Source organism: Grus americana, chromosome 3 (genome assembly GCF_028858705.1).
Source record: "Grus americana isolate bGruAme1 chromosome 3, bGruAme1.mat, whole genome shotgun sequence".
Taxonomy (NCBI): domain Eukaryota; kingdom Metazoa; phylum Chordata; class Aves; order Gruiformes; family Gruidae; genus Grus; species Grus americana.
In genome coordinates this window covers 16,494,699-16,513,283 of record NC_072854.1, presented here as the reverse complement: position 1 = coordinate 16,513,283, position 18,585 = coordinate 16,494,699, and the positions used below count along the sequence as shown (strand labels likewise).

The 18,585-nt window shown below is 46.4% G+C and overlaps 1 protein-coding gene across 6 annotated transcripts in view; it reads left to right on the top strand.

The window, feature by feature from the left end:
* Positions 1-16,287, top strand: part of HPCAL1 (hippocalcin like 1) — an 85,892-nt gene extending 69,605 nt beyond the window's left edge. For all 6 annotated transcript variants that reach the window (XM_054821594.1, XM_054821591.1, XM_054821592.1 and 3 more), the window contains 3 exons: positions 10,738-11,140; positions 11,995-12,100; positions 15,085-16,287. In XM_054821594.1, coding sequence (XP_054677569.1) covers positions 10,763-11,140; positions 11,995-12,100; positions 15,085-15,182 — 582 coding nt within the window. In that variant the 5' untranslated portion in view covers positions 10,738-10,762 and the 3' untranslated portion in view covers positions 15,183-16,287. The remainder of the gene's footprint in view (positions 1-10,737; positions 11,141-11,994; positions 12,101-15,084) is intronic.
* The last annotated feature ends 2,298 nt before the right edge of the window (positions 16,288-18,585 follow it).

The following is an 18,585-nucleotide window of genomic DNA, read 5'->3' as shown; positions in this document are numbered from 1 at the left end:
CCAATGTGGCACCGAGGTGACGGGACAGGATGTGCCCTGTGTGTGGTCTCAGGTGGAGGTCAGCTCTTCTCATCCCACACCTGTTGGGGTGCTTCCTGCTTCAAAACCATCACATCTCCTTCCTGTTACCATACCGAGCTAGGGAGGAAAATACACCCATTTGGCCACGACTGGCATCACTTAGATACAAATATAAAATTCAGTGTGATTTGATTTTCCATTTGCTGTCTTACACAGCTTGCTGACAGAGACTCAGCTCCAGGCAGCCCTCACCCGCAGCGCTCAGGAAAGCACATTTGGTGTGGATATTGCTGGGGATGGAGCCCTGTGGTGGAGGTTAATGAAAAAAGTGATGTCTTGAGTGCACATTGCATGGTTTGTTTCCGAGATGATTTGCATTCGGGTGTTGAATGCTGTGCAGAAATGCCAGAGGAGAGAAAGGATTTTCATAGGGCTGTTCTTAGTGCCCCTAAAAATGTCATTGTGTGTCTGGGTCAGGGGGTCTTCAGCTGTCTCCTCTGATATGGAGTGCTCCCTTTCTCCGAGACAGACAGTCATATTGCTCTTCTGCATAATTTATAGCGAACGCACTTAGAAGCAAATCATACTGTTGAGTGTTCAGCATTAATGAAAGTTGTGACTGTTCAGTGCGTGGGCTGGGACTGGAGGTGTCCTGCCGTGCTGCCATGTCAGCCTCTGCTTGCCTTGGACTCAGCTACTGGGAGAGTCCAGCAAGTGCAGCCCCTGACAGCAGAGTGAAGAGGTGTTGCTCGTTGTTGTACTGTTTTTGTAGGAACTAGTCACAATATAATACAATGTTTCCTGTGTAATGGAGATTTTCTCCGGTTTTTGGTGATGGCAACTGAAGAGGGGGTACTACTTGTATCACTGAGCATCATGCATGGCCAGAAATGTGGTCTGTCATATCACTGCTGATAAGCAAGGATGTCCTTCTCATCTCTGCAACGAGTATAGAAGATAGCACTTTGTGTTCAGGATCCACCTAAGAGGAACACCAACGCTCCACTCATCCCTGCGACCATTGGGACTGGAGTTCAGACCACCGAGGCACTGCCTTGGGCAAACACCCACGTGTGCCCTTGCACACATTGCCCACGGGCAGCCACCAGCCGGGACAGTCTGCCTGGGCAGACCTTGCCATCCCAGGAGGACAGCAGGATGTTGCCGCAGACGGGTGTCCACATCCCAGCATAGATTTTGCTGTAATTCAATAGAAGGTTTTGGCGTTGCGTTGTCAAGGCCTGAAGACTTGTGGTTGCCCTGATACTAACCTGAGCATGAACGTTGCATCGCGTTTCTCATGCGATGCTCTTGTCCAAGATGTGTGCTGAGGACATGGCTTTCCTGCACGCGATAGTAGTCTCTGCACTTTTGGCTCCTTGATTTTAAAAATAATTTTTAAAAAACCCTGGTGAGGCTGGTACAGTCATGTCCACCAAGACTTGAGCAATATCTTCAGCTTGTGTAGAGCTTGGGCTGATTCCTAGCAGCAGAAGATTTGGTCTTCTGCTGCCTGAATTGCTGCATCCAACAGAAGAACCAGTTTCCTTCTTTACGGATGGGATGCTGGTTTTGTGTGGTTATTTTACGGAGTTTTTATTTCACAGGGGTTTTACGCCTCTGCAAGAAAAAAAAAGGTTAAACTCTAGGTTTGCTTTTAGATTTTTAACTTCAGCATTTCTTTCATTGAACAAACAGGAAAATAAAGGTGTGAAACAATTAGATTACTATTATTAGTGGTTGCCACTGAAGGGGAAAGAGAACAGTGTTTTGAGAAGAATTTTGGTTTAAAAAAAAAACTTGTTTAGAAAGCTAGATTAATAAAATGAATGGATGCATTTATATTAGATTTGAGATTTTTGGAACAAAAAATTGGGTACTGGTAGAAATTGTCAGCAATAGCTCTGTATTTGGTGGATGAAAATATTAGTGACAAACAATCTTTCTCTTTTGGTTTATTTTTTTCCCCACTCAGTGTTTCAGTATTTTTAATTAAGCATCTAAATAACTGTTGGTTGAATTTTTGTTAAAGGTAGCTAGTTGGCATATCTCCAAAACCATATTTTTGAGCATCTTTTTACTGAGCATCCCTCTGCTAAGTAATGCTTTTTTCTTTAAAAAATAGTTTCTTTCCACTCTTTGAAAAAAAAACCCCACTTCTCTTCTCTTCCCTGTTTCAAAGTAGCTACCCTGACATCCCCTTGATTCCTCCAACCTCCCTGTCTCAGCACAGTCCCTGCAGCTGGGGAAGGACTCAGATCTCTCTATTTTTTTTTCATTTAGGCATCATTAGCAGTGAAGATGGTCTTGCAGACCAGCCTCTGAGGGCTGATTATCATCTGTCACTGTCTTTTTAGCAAGTGTCATCGTCCCCAAACTCTCCATCTTCTCCACATGAATGGCTCTGATGCTATGGGGTTTGCTCGGGTGCTGTTGGCTGGCTCTTGATACATATTTTGGCTAATTCTTCTGAAATTTAATCCACCTTCCTTTCTCCCAGGGCTGTGATTATTCTGTAGAGAACTATCCTGTGATTTACCTTCATCAACTGAATTGTGTGAAACTTTTAAAATCCAATGACAAACAGCCCAACCGTGCTAATTCTGTGGTTTTAATTATATTCAAAATATAATGCCCTCTGCTGATTTTTGTCACTTTTCTTCCCTTTTTCTAAAAGGTTACAATGTTCTCTCTGATTTCCCAGTTCGCATCAGGCACCTTTCCCTGTCCTGCAGGCCTGCACTCACAGAGCTTTATTTAAAATTATATATCATAATAGTACCTTCAGTGAACATGACGTGGGTTTTTTCCCTCGTGCAACCCAACCTTCTCGGAAAAAGACCTTGTGTGCTAAGACATTGTGCTGACTTGTTTTCCTTGCTCTGTAATATTGCGTAAACAAACTGTAATGTTATTTTTGTTAAGCCTTGCTAACTTTGCCCAGCATCTGAAGACAAAATAGGGTTGGCTGCTTCTCCCTTGGTTTCGTTTTAAAAAAAAAATAAAAGGAAAGGGCAGAGGGAGGAGACGAGGAAAATCCACTCATGATTTTCTTTTCCTGTCTGCAATCACAGGCTGCATTGCTACCCAATCTGCTCCCACCCAAATTAACCCAATTTCCTAATTTACTCGAAATATTTCTGTGCTTTCCTTATTGCATTGAGAATATTTGCCCTTAACAGTAATAAGCTCTCCTCCCTGAGCTGGAGAACATGACGGAGAGCTCCCCAGGAACCGCCACTTCTCTGGCCCCAGCACAGGTCTCGTTTGTTTTTTTTTTCTCACTAGCCGCAATTTGTGAATGTTTGGGGATGTTTTGTGGTTCTTGCGTTTCTTTGCAGTTAATTTGTAACCGTGCTCTCGATATCGCAAATGCTCACCTCCCAGTGATGGGGATCAGTGTCGGCAGGCGCAGCGGGTACCAGCGTGCCCCGGCTGGTTGCAGTGACTGCAGCGGCTGGGAAGATGCTGCAGCTATCTTGCAAACATAAAATGATTCTCAGGTTAATGCATCGATGCTTGATGTCAGAGACTAATTGATTTTTCTCTGTAAATCAGGAATATAATCCCAAGTAAAGTGACTTCAATAGACATGAGCAATCCAGAGACCTATAAGTGAATTTCTTGGGTTTTAGCCCTTGCAACTGACTTGATGAAATTAATATGCCAGCCTGCAGATACTCCTCTCACGTAGCTATTTGCTGGATTGGAGCCTTTGTAATTATATCTTCCTTTGGCGAGCTGGGGGTAGGTGGTTATGTATAGTGAGTTTTCATCCCAGACATGGGATTGAGTTTTCAAGACCACACAGTTCCTGGGTACATGTTTATGGATGAACTTACAAAGTGAGGTGGCTTGAGGTCTGTTACCAATTCAGTGTGCCTTTCGGAAGGGTGTTCATGTACGTACCTGAATTATTATTGGGTTTTCTGGAACTGAAAGTGTGGGTGATACAGGTGGTGGTCCTTCCCCTTTGCCCACTTTTTTAAATAAGCTTCTGAAAAGGATTAAACTTGAAAATAAGTCACAAGTAAGCCATGTTGCTTATTTAAATAAAAGCGTGAGTAGTCATTGAAAGTGAAAAAGTTAAAAAGCCCGTTTATTTATTTAGTATGGTTTGTTCTTCGCTTGTCAGGTTTCGTTTCTCTTTCTGTTTCCCCAAAGGCAGTGGAGGAAGGAGCTTCAGCTCCTCTTGACACCAGCCTTTCGCATCTCAAACCCTGCAGCATTCCTGCAGCGTTTGAATTTTTCGCCGCGTTATTGATTGAGGTTTCTCTTTTGTCTTGCTGCTTCTATTATTTACTTTTCAAGAGGTGGAGATATTTCTCGTTGCACTTTGAACTTTATCAAAAGGTGTTAGTTTTGGCCCCAAGTCTACAGCTTGGGAAGGTGAAGCGGGTGCTGCGGTAGCTGGTACGTAAGCGTTGGCGCTGCTTTTGCCGCAGGGCAGGAAAGAAGTTCACAAGTTTACCAGGCAGGACCAGATATCTATAGCAACGTATTTGTATATCCTGTGCCTTCTCTATTGCAATGCTCGTTGCTTAGGATACTGGCATTAAAACACGTAACAAAATCTGCTCTTTACTCCAGAGTTCATTATCTGTCCCAGGCCCGTGTAATTGCACATTTCCCCTCCCAGTTCAGATCAGACCTGGTGACCGGCCCTGGGCAAAGCACGGGCCAGAGAATATTGTTATAAACCCATTTTACAGCCTATTTGCTACATGATCTTTTCTTACCGCTAGGCATTTGTTGCTAGCTGGGGTGCCCAAGAACCTGTCTCCCTCTTGCAGTTTGGCCCACGGGAGCTGGAGTCTTCTTGAAGACATCTGTGCGTTGACCGAGTTGGTGAGCCCTGGTGCTACCAGAGCCCAAAACATTTTTCCCCGGGGTGTGTTCCAAGGGTGTGTGGCTGCACAGATCCTTAGTGACTGAGGCTTTTATTTGAACTACTGGTGGTTTTTTGTGTTGTGTTTTGGTTTAGTTTCAAATACAAGGATCAAACTTTAAAAAATACAGCCTCAGAACAAGGCACCACGGTTGCCGAATTGCCCCAGGGGAGCAGGACCTCCTCATGGCTCTCATCGTCACCTGGCCGTAGGAAAAAGGATATTGAGGCTATTTCACAGGACAGTGATGTTAGCAGGGACCTCTTGAAATCATCCAGTCCACCCCCCCTACTCAAGCAGAGTCAGCTAGAGCAGAGTGCCCAGGACGATGTCCAGTTGGGTTTTCAGTATCTCCAAGGATGGAGACTTCACAGTTTCTCTGGGCAACCTCTGCCAGTATTTGACCACCATCACTGTAAAAGCCTTTCTTAACACAATTCTCGCAAGATCCCTGTAGGCTAAATCCTTTTGTCTCTTCTTTTGCACCCCAAGGCAGAAGGCATCAGTGACGGATCTGATGCTTTAGGAGTTTTAATAAAAAATCTTGCACCCTTGTGGGAATGGTTCTTGCATTTCACACCAACTTAGAGCAGTATTTGCTGTCTGGCTTATGCTGTTCATTTGCTTTGGGCTCCTGCAGTCCCAGAGGCACTGTGCTACAGCTTCAGGACCATAACAGATCTCAGACACGTTTGTGCCGTTTTATAAGTGAGCACTGCAAGAGAAATGGTGCTAGATTTCCCTCTGCAAAGCAGATAGCTCAGGTAATATAGAGAGTATTTATTCTATTCCTCTGTGCACTGTCTTTCTCTGCTGGAGAGCACCTCTGTCCTACAGACATACATTTCATCAATTTTTGTCTTTTTATTAACACTAAATCAGTATCCAAGGGGGTTTGCACAAGGAAGAGCAGCTCTGAGGAGTCATTCCTCCTTTTGCAGCCGTAACGGATGCGTTAAGAGGATCCCATCAGGAGTTCAGTTTCGGGGGGGGGCGTTGCCTTCAGAAGGTCTGCAGCAAAAAAGCCGGGCTGGCCTCTGGCTTTCTGGGTTACGTGCTCAGAGAACGCTTCTATCCGCGGTAGCTGGTGGTTGCCGGAGAGTTAATGTAAAAGTAGGGTGTACTGAGCTTTGTTACAAGTATTTCAAATACTTCAGGGCCTGGATGCTGACAACTAGTCCATCTGTTGGTAAAAACACAGAATTGCTACTTTAGCTGTTTCAGAGTTACTACAGTTACTCACCATAGTGCTGCATAACTGATGTGCGTCTTGGCCTCAGTAAAAGACCTTTTTTCTCATTGCTGGGCTTTCGCCATGAGATTATTACTTATTTTTGGTGAGCCTAGAAGGACAGAGGATATATTCAGGTAGGAGTTCTCTGGCATCTTGGTTTGTTGCCCGCCTGGATTTAGCTTGTTGCAGGCAGGCAGCAGCACTGCATAATGTTAACAAAAATTTTGATGTGAAACTGGAACAAAAATGCATCTGCATTTCCTTCTGTTTGAGCCTTACATGACTGAGCATTGCTTTCATGAGCAATGATATACTTGTGGAGTCTACTGGTCTGCAATTATACATCCAAGCCTTTCCTTGTCTGATCACCTCAAGAGCATTCCTGTGATTATTTTTGTTACTGCCATGGCAGTGCCAGATGCTCTGAGGGCTTCTGCTCATCCAGCTAAGCAGGGATGGACCTTGCTGCAACGTGAGTGGCATCGCTTCCCTGGATTTCACCCTGGTGTGATGGGAAATGAGGGACAGGCTGTGTTGGAGTTAGGTCTCTGCTGACTGCCCGGGGCGACATTGGGTGCAAGGATGTCTCTCCTCCCTTGCCTTCTACACCCACAGCAGCGAGGATTTGGCTGGTACAGGCTTGTTACAAAAAACACCCCAGGACCCTAATCACAGGACTGACCTGAGCATCCCAGACCCACTCCCGGTGATTTCCATTAGCAGCCATCCTCCGAGTGGTCTTGTGGCTAAATCAGCTGCTGAGCCTCCGGAAAGTGATTTGATGAAAGCATTTTATAGCAATCGAATGAAATGTCACTTGGATGCCAGCAGCAGGGGTTGCTGTCGTGATTAATGAGATATTTAGGCATTTCATTTTGGAGGAGCTACCTGAAATCACAATTCATATCGAAGCTGGTTTTTTAGATGGGCTTTAATAAATTAATGTTAATGTTGGTTATTTAATTATTCGTAACAAATTGGTTACAACAACTGCAGGGTTATATTTGGGTTGAACACTTTATGAAGCCTTTAAGAAAGCTCATATGCAGGGTTGTATTCAGAGCATTGCACTGCATGTTACTTTTCTGATATAAAATGATGTAAAAGAGGAGGAAGGGTTGAAATAACCTATAATTTGTTGAATGCAAAGACTACTTGAATATCAAGCTTTTGAAGCTGATATTAAATGAGCATCCATCAAAGAACAGGATATATCTTACTGATAGTAGAAGTAGTGAAATCTAATAAATGGAGTTAACATCTCGCCTCTCTGTTGTCTAGGAGCCTCTATTTTTAAAGGAACAGAAATAATAAAGGTATTATAGGAAAAGGGAGAAATGGCATTAAACCTTTTCAAACCTCTTTTAACTACCAGTTGGAAGTTTTACCATGTGTCCTCCAACCCTGTGCATGATTAAGGCTAAGTTTATTTCTGCTTGAAGTCCAGCTCGTGCATTAAGTAGGCTCTGCTGCTCCTCCAGCCCCTCTCCCAGGAAAGTCTGAGACTGCTGCCAGTGAGGCAGGGACTGGTTTTGGACTGGGCACCATGAAGCCAAGGGGATTTGCTGAAGGACAGGACCCAAAGGCACCTCCTCACCCAAGGACAGAAATGCAGTGTTACAATTTCTGCTCTGAAAAAAAAAGACCACGGTCAATCCATTATTTGCTCCAAGCCACTGTTTTCTGCAAATTGACTGCAGCAGAGTAGAATATTGTGTTTTCTGCCCTTGGCACTGCAAGGATGAATATCTGGAGCAGGGAAGATTCAAAGATGGAAAGGCAGCGGGAGCAGCTGGGAGTTAGTGGTTTAACTGGAGGGCAGCCCAGTGCTCTCCTAGGGATGAAGCTGGCAGGGACCGGGAGCTGTAGCATCCCTGCATGTTGGGAGCAAGCAGAGGTATGTCAGGGGGCCGGAGAAAACTCTGCAATATAATGGACTAAAATAAAGCTTTGAAGCTGAAATATTGGCAGCTTTTCTAGAAAACAGAAGTGCTAATGACAACACAGTTTTCCGTTAAGCCCGATGCATTGAACTAATGAGCAGCTGGCTGGTTTTTGTCTCTAAGCATTAAGCCACAGAGCAGGATGTGGATTTTTCACATTGCTGAGGCGACGCAGAGACTAAGTGGAATACAAATAAAACGAGCTTAAATTCAGCTGTTGAAAATCTCTCTGCTGTAGAGCAACTTATTTTTTGTTGACCTTTAACTTTTTTTTTTTTTTAGGTTTTTATGCATGCCTGAGATTTTTACTCTCTGGGAGGTGCTTAGCCCCTGTTATATTTTTTCCCCGGTCTCTGCATGCTTTATTGCTCAGCTCTTGCAGTTTCTGAGTAGCCACGCGATGTTGGCCTGTTACTAACCTGCCTTCTGCACCGGCTGTGAGTGAGCCTAATGGGGCATAACAGACTGTGCAGAGAAATGTCATTTATGCCGGACCAGACACAGGGGTTTGGATGTGACTTTGTGCAAAGCTGATGAATAAACCTCTTGAGTTTGGGGAAGGAGAAGCAGCTCAACCTCTTGCTTGGCAGCTCGGTTTGGTATTGCTGAGAAGCTATGAAAGGCTGAAAGGGGTAAAAGCCTGTGTTGGGTTTGCGTGGCAGGGTTTTGGTAGCGGGGGGGGGCTACAGGGGTGGCTTCTGTGAGAAGCTGCTAGAAGCTCCCCCTGTGTCTGACAGAGCCAATGCCAGCCGGCTCCAAGACGGACCCGCCGCTGGCCAAGGCCAAGCCAATCAGCGCCTCTGTGATAACATATTTAAGAAGAAGAAAAACACTTAGAGCTTTTGCAGCCGGAGAGAGGAGTGAGAAGATGTAAGAAACTCTGCAGACACCAAGGTCAGTGCAGATGGAGGGGGAGGAGGAGCTCCAGGCGCCGGAGCAGAGATCCCCCTGCAGCCCGTGGTGAAGGCCATGGTGAAGCAGGCTGTCCCCCTGCAGCCCATGGAGGAAGGATGAGGGGGTGTAGAGATTCCACCTGCAGCCCGTGGAGGACCCCACGCCGGAGCAGGTGGAGGCACCTGAAGGAGGCTGTGGCCCGTGGGAAGCCCACGCTGGAGCAAGTTCCAGGCCGGACCAGTGGACCCGTGAAGAGGGGAGCCCACACCAGGGCAGGTTTGCTGGCAGGACTTGTGACCCCGTGGGGGACCCCACGCTGGAGCAGTTTGCTCCTGAAGGTCTGCACCCCGTGAGAGGGACTCCATGCTGGAGCAGGGGAACGATGAGAGGAGTCCTCCCCCTGAGGATGAAGAAGCGGCAGAAACACCGTGTGATGAACTGACCGTAACCCCCACTCCCCGTCCCCCTGTGCCGCTGAGGGGGGGAAGGTTGAAGCCGGGAGTGAAGTTGAGCCCGGGAAGATGGGAGGGGTGGGGGGAAGTGTTTTAAGAGTTGATTTTATTTTCTCATTCCTCTACTCTGTTTTGCCTAGTAATAAATTAGATGAATTCCCTCTCTAAGTTTGGTCTGTTTTGCTCGTGACAACAATTAGTGAGTGATCTCTCCCTGTCCTTATCTCGACCTACAAGCATTTCGTTATGCCTTTTCTCCCCTGTTTGGTGAATGAGGGGAGTGAGAGAGCGGCTCTGGTGGGCACCTGGCCTCCAGCCAGGGTCAACCCACCACAAAGCCAAAAATGCATCATGGTATCTTTTTTTCCTGTTGTTTCCTACGTGCAGATTGACCATCTTTTGTTTTGTTGAAGGAGCTTTCCTGTTGCTGGGCAGTCTCACCTGCACGGTCACCAGCGCAGCACGGGCACTGTCAAAGGAGGGGACAAACCCAGCCCCCTCCTGAAATCCTGATAAAATCCTGAGGTTGAAATGCCCTTTTGCCCACATTGGGGAATATTGAACTGAACAAGCTTATATAAACGTATAAACCCCAATAAACCTGGAAGGCGTTGTTTTGCCAAACATTATGCTTTAAAAAGCCTTTTTCTCTGCTTGTCCGGGGAGGCAGAGGGTTGCGATCTGCTGGAAAGGATGAAGTCCCTTGTGCTGCTGTCACGGGAGGAGGGAGGAGATGCTCCATAAGCCGAGGAGTTTCAAAGAGCATCTGGACGATGCAAATGCGGCTGGCATGGAGCCAGCTGCCCTTCCTGCCCCTCGCTTCGTCCCTGTTTGCTTTCAGTTTTGAACAGATAGATTTTACTTTTCATCGCCGCTACTGTCCCTTCCCGCTCGTTCACCGCAGCAGATCAGCCTGTTGGGGTGGGTCAGGAGTTTGGATCCAGACCTGGGTATGACAGTCCATATGATAGAGGAGTGGGATTGTAGCAGACAAATAAAATAATGAGGATTATTATTTCCAAATAATAAGGATTAATAATAAGGATTAATATTTCCAAAGAGTCCCTCCCAAACTGCCTTCCCTTGTCCTTCCGCAGCATACTAGTTACTGAGAGAGCCTAGAGGAGAGGAAAAGAGGCGAGATGAAATGAGATATTTTCCTAGTCATTTATAGCATCCTGTTTCCTCCTCTTTCCCCCTTCCCCTGGGCAGGGTCTGCATTTCCCACAGGGCTCTGCCTGCCCCTGGCCCCTCTCTGCCAAATGGGGCCAGAGCTGAGGCAGATGCTCTCTCTTGCTTTGCAGCCGCTGAACCCGGATCCAGAAGAGGATGGGGAAGCAGAACAGCAAGCTGCGCCCCGAGGTGCTCCAGGACCTGCGCGAGAACACCGAGTTCACAGACCACGAGCTGCAGGAGTGGTACAAGGGCTTCCTAAAAGATTGCCCAACGGGCCATTTGACTGTGGAAGAGTTCAAAAAAATATACGCAAATTTTTTCCCCTATGGCGACGCGTCGAAGTTTGCGGAGCACGTCTTCCGCACCTTCGACACCAACGGTGACGGGACGATTGACTTTAGGGAATTCATCATTGCCCTGAGCGTCACCTCTCGGGGCAAGCTGGAACAGAAGCTGAAGTGGGCGTTTAGTATGTACGACCTGGACGGCAACGGGTACATCAGCCGCGGGGAAATGCTAGAAATAGTGCAGGTGAGGCGTTGTCTCTATTTTATATTTTATTCATGTTGCTGTAACCTCTTCACCCTGAGACAGCTGGAGCTGGAGATGAGGGATGTGCTGGGCTGGGTCCCTCCTGCCCCGGGGAGGCTCCTGAGCCCATGGTCCCCAAAAGGATACTGGGGGTCATGGTGGGAGCACGAGGCGCAAATGAGGGAAGAGCCCGAGAGACGAACACGGCACTGTGCAACTAGCCCGCAGCCAAAGTCTTGCAGCTCTTCCTGGGGATTTCTTAGGGGGGTGTTGATGGGATCAGAAAACCCTAAATGCAAATTTTACTGACCTGATTAATCTCAAAAGTAATACTTTCTAACTTCAAATATGAGTCAACGTGAGCTCCGAATGAAAGGCTGTAGCATGTCTTCGTCTCCCGAAGGCTGGGAGCGCGTAGCCCACGGGCTGTACCAGGAGGGTGTGCAGGGCAGAGGCATATTCAGGCATATTCGCCTGTAACCATACAACACCCCACATGCATACTCATAACTATGTTAAGAGCCAGCCAAAGAGGCGATGGCTTAGCCCAGTATTTTAGCTCAGACCTGCTCGTACATTAATTTAAACCCTGACTTTCAGTTAAACTGACCCAGCGGTGCGGGCCCTTCTTTTGAAGTGTGAATGAATACAGGAAAGAAAAATTAAAAAAGCTGCAGTCAGAAATTCCTATTTGTTCTGGTTTATAAAGTCCTGCAGCTGCCTGCCAGGGTTAGCTGCCTTTTTTTATTGCTGCAGGCTTAAATTCTTTTTCTCAGTCCTGATGCTTTATCATTTGGGTCATGGTTTTCCTATATCTTTTTTTTCTTTCCTTTTTGGTTTTTTTTAATACTCAGGCAATCTACAAAATGGTTTCATCAGTAATGAAAATGCCAGAAGACGAATCCACTCCTGAGAAGCGAACAGACAAGATCTTCAGACAGATGGACACAAACAACGATGGTAGGATCTCCACCAGCACCCCCTCATAGGCTCTAGAAATAGAGGTTTTCAGCCCGGCATTGACAGAAGCAGATGATGGTACTTGGGGTGGGGGGTAGAGGGCAGGGATGTCCCCACCAGTACCTCTAGACTCTGCCTGGCCTCGTTGAGCATCTCTGGACCATAACAAATAGGGTGAATGAGTGGGTCAGAGACCTTTCCTGCTGCGGGGGGCTGGGAGGGGGCCAGTCCTTCCCTGACATTTCGTGGGTAAATCCCCTTCTGCAAAGGCTCCTCTGAAACTCCCCTGAGTCCAGTGTCTTTGAGTTATTTTCTCTGGGCGTAGCACAAACTAGGCACAAGGTTTTGCTCCCATTGCCTTTGGTGGGGTTGCAGTCCTGGGCTTGTTGGCGATGCAGCTCGGGGATGTGGTTGGGTAGCAGAAAGTAAAAATTCCCCTGGGTCCATAATACTCATTTTCTGTGCATGTTTGTGGCGTGTGTACGTATATGCGTGGTCACACGCAGTCCTGCAGTGTTTACTCCGTTGCAGTGTGCGTGTCAGGGGATGTAACGGCTCCTGAGCCAATTATGGAGCCACTTGATAAATTATTTGACAGCATACCCATCACGACCCCTCCACCTGAGCTGGCTCATTGCCTTAGGCTTGAAAAACACGGGCAAAAATGAGCAATTTCCTCTGCCCGTCAGCCTGCTGACACGTTTCCTCCCAGTGGAGGAGGAGCTTTTCCTGGGAATTACCCTGGCAGTGGCCAAGGTGGCAGCTGCCGATGTGAAATTCAGGAGCTGTATCCTGCTGATGTGCTCAGTGGGAGCAAAGATTTGGTTTTAGCACAGGATTATGGAGACCTGGCAAAATGTGACCTTATGCATAGAAAGGTTTTTGTTTCAGAGAATTTTATGGCTGCGTTTTGGCATCTACTGCTGCAGCCTCCGGGGCAAATTCCTGGCCTTGCTGAAGTCCTCGAGTATTTTACTTTTGACTTCATCAAAACTAGCACTTCATCCCCTGACTTCACAGGTGGAGAGCCCTAAAATAACACAATTAAAGTATTTTTGTTCTGTGGAAAGTAGCGGCGTGTACACATGTGCAACAGAGTAGTGGTCGCAAAACCTGCTCTATACATCATCCATCCGTTGCACTTGGTTGCTGAAATAAAGTCATCCTCTTCCCAGTAAAATACCAGCCCTGCAAGCCACGCAGTGCCGAGCAATAAGGTCTGTGCGTAGGGAAGTGCGTTTGCTCTTGGTGGCTGGAAATGTTTCTTCTTCCCCATCTTATGGTTGGACATTGCAAATAGATTTTGATTTATGCTTTGCTTTTAAGTATTGCAAGGAAAGCGGAAAACCAATACACATCCTGATAAATGAGTACTCTTTCTCAGACTGATAAAAAATGTAAGAAAACACTGGGTTTGGGAACATTAGCTTAAAAACCAGAAACTAGGACAGAAGTGTGCCACAGGTTTTTGAGCTTCTGTAATTTCTCCAAGAGGAGATTTTGCTCATTCCTCCCCACTTGACCTGATTCAGGTGCTGGCCACCGAGCTCAGTCCTCTCCCCGTCCCCGTGGCAGCCTGAGAGCATCCTGGGGCTGGTGAAAACTGGTGCGATGAGCTTGTGCCTCCCTCCTTTTGGGGGCAGGTGGCCAAAAGTGGCAGCAGGCAGCTGCCAAGTGCAAGGTGTTCGTGTGTGGGTCCTGCCTGTCTCAAGCGGAGCGGTTTGGGTTGGGTAAGGATGGCCCTGCGGTGCTGTGTGAGGCTGGGGTGGGTTGTGCTGGGAGCATGGGATGGATGGGAGATCACCGGACATGGTGTCAGGAATGCAGCAAATGCTTGTCTATTTTTCAGTTCGTAAGGAAAACTGTTTCATTTCTCATTAATATTGCTTCGGCTTATTTCTGCCATGGTTCAGAGTGCTGGAGCAGGAGAGTATTGGTGATAGCAGGCAAGGCAACGTCTGCTCAGAGGCTCCTGATGGCATTTCTGCAGGGGACTGGTCCTGAGCTTGGGAAAAACCTGCCGAGAGGCTGGGTTGCCCCAGGATGAGGTCTGGGAGACAAGATGGGATCTTTTTTCCTCGCTGTACCGTGCCGTGCCACGGGACTGTTGGAGCCAGGGGGTGCTGGGGTGGTTGCTGCTCGTTGGTTGCTCCTCCGGAGATCACCTTGTCAGACCCGCAGACTGTCACAGGGTCCGGTCCAAGTCAGTGCATCTGCCCTAAAGATGTATAAACCAGAAATGCGCAGGAGCAACATGTGGCAATGGGTGGCTCCCCCAAGTCTGGCTTTTCTTGCTGCCCCATGAAACTGGTCCTGTTCCTGTGTACCCAGCGGGGCTCAGCAAGTGGCTTGTAGAGTCAGAGAATCACAGAGAAGTTTGGGTTGGAAGGGATCTTTAAAGGCCATCTAGTCCAATCCCCCTGCCATGGGCAGGGACATCTTTCACTAGACCAGGTTGCTCAGAGTCCACCCTGGCCTTGTAGGTGCAGGACAAGCCATTGCTGCTCAGCCCTACGTGTCACCACAAGCCATGAGGGTGCAAAGTGGGGAGATGTGGGATATTTAGGTTTAAAATGTCATAGTAATATAAGCATCATTTTCAAAGTGTACATGTGTTCAGCTACTATACCTTGTGTTCCTGTGTCATGTAATTTGTATAGTCCTGTTCTGGGCAAAAAACAGCCAAATGATATTAGAACAGTTGTTTTTGTATTTGGTACTGTCTTTTTAAATAAAAAATAGCAATTATTATGCTAGATTGTTTTGCAGAAGAAAAATGCATCTGGGCTTAAGGGCTTGAGTAGGATTTGGCTGCTGTGCATTGCACTAAATTCGCCTCGATGCCTTTGCAATAGATTAAATATACGTATGTTGCTTCGGTGAGGAGGGTTTTGTTTTTAAGCTACAGCGACGGTGGCAGCTGCAACTGACCTTTTTTTTTTTTGTTTTTCCATTATTTCCATTTTGGTTTTCCTCCATTTCAGGTAAGCTGTCGCTGGAAGAGTTCATCAAAGGTGCCAAGAGTGATCCCTCCATCGTGCGGTTGTTACAGTGCGACCCCAGTAGCGCGAGTCAATTCTGATTAAAGCGGACAGTTGTGCACAGAGAATCTCGGCTTGTGTCCTTCAAGCTTTGCTCGCAAACGGATGCCTTCTCAACCACCCCTCCACACTTCGCGGATAAGATCCCATTGCCAGATTGTGCGTGTGTGTGTGTGTGTGTGTCCGAGCGAACCAGCCCTCGCTCCCCTCACTAACACCAGTGCAGCTCTCCTTCGGCAGCTCCGTTTCTGCTTCCCCGTAACGTTACGATTCACTCTACACGTTTGAAACGTTAATCGAAAGGTATGTTTACATGCAGCTACAAAAGAGTTCAAATCGCTGGTGAGATACCACTTCACTTAGTCTGTAAGAAAGTGATGTTCTAGTAGTTCCCGAGAAGATGCTAGGTAGGACTTTTACCCAACATAGCAGATGGTAGATAATTTATTTTGCTTCAGAAATTACTATGTTTAAAAAAAAAAAAGTGGACTGAATGGAGTAGAAAGTTAAAAAAAAAAAAGGGCAAAAAAAAAGGCAAAAAAAAAAAGCAGCTTTCCTGGGCATGGTTCCAATTTTCTTTTTGAGGAAAATTGCTTGCACTTATCTAATGGTCTTTACTTTCTTTTAATATATATATAAATTATATATATATGGTGAAGTAAAATTTTAAATATTTAGGTCATCTATTTAAGGCATAAAATAGAATTTGAGCTTTGTTTCTTCTAGTCGTCTGTGATTTATTCAAATCTTGGAGATTGTTTTTTTTGTGATATTTATGCATTAGCAAATTGCTGTTCCAAAAGAAATGCATGACTAGCAGTTTGTGGATATTTCACTCTGTTTAATTCCTGAATGCAAATATTTGTTCATTTTTACTGTCAATTGTTCCAACATTACTGTATTAACAAAAGAGTTCATCCTCATTTTGTATTGCTCAGTGGAGTCCTACTTTCTGGTGGTTGCTGCATTAAATGGCTTTTGAGTGCCCCGAGGTGACGTGACTCGCACTGCTGTTCTCGACTTGGCTACACCTCCTCCCTTTTGCTGTCGATATGTTAATAGTCTTGTGCATTCCAGTGTTATTTAATATCTGCCTAATGCCAAGAAATATTAATTGAAATAAAAGACTACTTTTCTTGTCTCTGACTGCCTTGGTCTAACCCATGCAACAAGTTCCTAGCATCGCATATTTGGGGGAAGGACAAGGCTGGCTCCCTGCCCGACGTGTCCCCGTCTTGTCTGAGACATGTTGCCTTGTAAGTATGTAGGGGTGTTTTTTGGGAGCCCGCTCCTGTGGCTGGGTTAACGCAGCAGTGTTATTGCCTGTGGGTGCCTGTGGGATCCTGCTCCATCCCAGCTGGGTCCTGGGTGAAGGCAATTCCTTGGTGAAGACCGCAGCAAGGTGACAGCTTGGTTCCTGCTAGATGCAGAGGGAAAGCTGCCGGCTCACTGGCCAGGCTGTTGTGACCACAAATTTAAAAAAATAAAAGTATCTTGGTCCTGCTGGGTACCAGGTACGTGCTGTTGGAATAATGTTTGACATTGGTGGCATAGAAAGCAGTTTTCCCCATGTTCAGTGAGTCTGCAGGTAGCTGCTTAAGCAAAATAAAGTATCAACAAATGATTTGTCCCGAGGTTAATGTTAAGCATGTAATTAAGGGATTTTTGCTGTGTAGAATGACCTGGTAGTGGTTAGGTGTTAATGCTTTAATATTAAAAGAGAGAGATGGTTGCAATACCCAAATGGAAATGCGTTGTTAGGTTAGACTCGGTCTGCAATACAGGCTCCTGTCAGTACTGCCAAGCAGAAAAGTGTGTTCAATTTTTTCCTAGAAATTCAAATTTGAGCTATTAAAAAACCAGTCCTTTCAACTGCAACACCCTGCTGATGAGTGCAGCCCTGAAAGGGGAGTTAATCAGCAGCCTACCTCCTTTCCCTGGGCGAGCCCAGCAAAAAAAACCAAGTATGGGGAAAAAAAAAAAAATTCCATGGTTGCTTATAGTCTGTCTCCAGCCTCTTTGTGTTCGTGCTGTCTGCCAGAAGATGCCGTGGTGTTAATGATGCTGCAGATGTTGTTACACTAATGGCTGTTCTTGCACAGGCTGGGTGGCGGTTGTGTAGATGCACAAGGTTTAGATGCGAATTGGCCACCGTGGGCTTTAGCATCACTCTGCACTTGGGAAAATGTGCAGAAACATTTCTGACCTTGTCGCGGGATGGTGCCTCTGAGAGGGACCGCTGCATTTGAACCTTGTTTGTGCAATCTTAAAATGAGTCAGGCATATTTTTAGTCAAGCATTGCACAATATCCTTTTCTTAGGTATCAAGGATGTAAAAACTGTTTTGCTGTAGCATTCATAAATGCAGCAGTTCTTCTGTCATCATTCATCTGCTCCTGTAAGTGGGATTTTGGTCACCTTTTCCACTTTTTCCTGACATCTCTCCTCTTCTGGTTTCCACTTCTGTCTGTAGTGAATAGCAAGTTTAAGTAGCTGTTTAACAAAGCCCACACTCTTCTCATGTGAAAAGAAAAGAAAATTTCCCTACAAAAGCTCATTTTGACCTTGTTTTTGCAGAAAAAAAATGAAAGAGTCTGAATTTTAGTGGTCAAAAAATTCCCATTTCTTTGACTATAATTTTTGCTCTGAAATGTGCCAAGGTATCCACGATGGAGTTTGCTACCCGCCGCGGGCTGACAAGCCCCTGAGCAGCCCCATGAGGACACTGGGATTGTGTCCTGCTTCCCCCAGCCCAATTTCTTCCACCTTTCCAGACCCAGGTTTGATTTTTTAGGCTGACCCCCCACTGCTTTCCCAGCTTTTAGGGAGTTTCTTCTTTTCAGGTGGATTGTCTCTGTTCCAGCCCGGGGCTGGCACAGGGTGTGTGAGCAAGGTGCTCCCAGCTTGCCTTTTGGAAAGCAAGCATGGAAGATGCCCAGGAAAAGTGGTCGCACACGGCATCCCGCAGGGACCGGGGAGATGCTCTGAAGCCCAACCAGGCTGAGCTTTTCAAAGGTGGCTTCTGATACAGGGAACCTTTTGATTACAAGCCAGCTAAGTAGTGGAAAGGGTGTTATCTGCTGCTGCCAAGCAGCTCTTAAGAAAATCAGATCTGTTTCAGAGGCTGAAGTTGTGCATCCACAGTCCCTGGGTAACTTTGAACATCTTGGCTGTGCTTTGAAGAGCTCCTGTGAGGATGCGTCTGCTTCCCTGGCTGGTAACGAGGACTAGGAGGGGAGAGCAATTCCCAGGCTCATCCTCCTGGATGTGCCGTTTGAGAGTTGATCCAGTGGAGTTCAAGACTAACGGAGAAATCAATGAGAAGCTCGCAGAGCTTTACTGCTCGTTGGGCTCAGGGGTGTCTTTTGGGGAGGGGCCGGTGTGTAGAGGGGGTTAATCACTTGGGAAATCATATCCAAGAGATTAATAGAAAACTTCAACTTG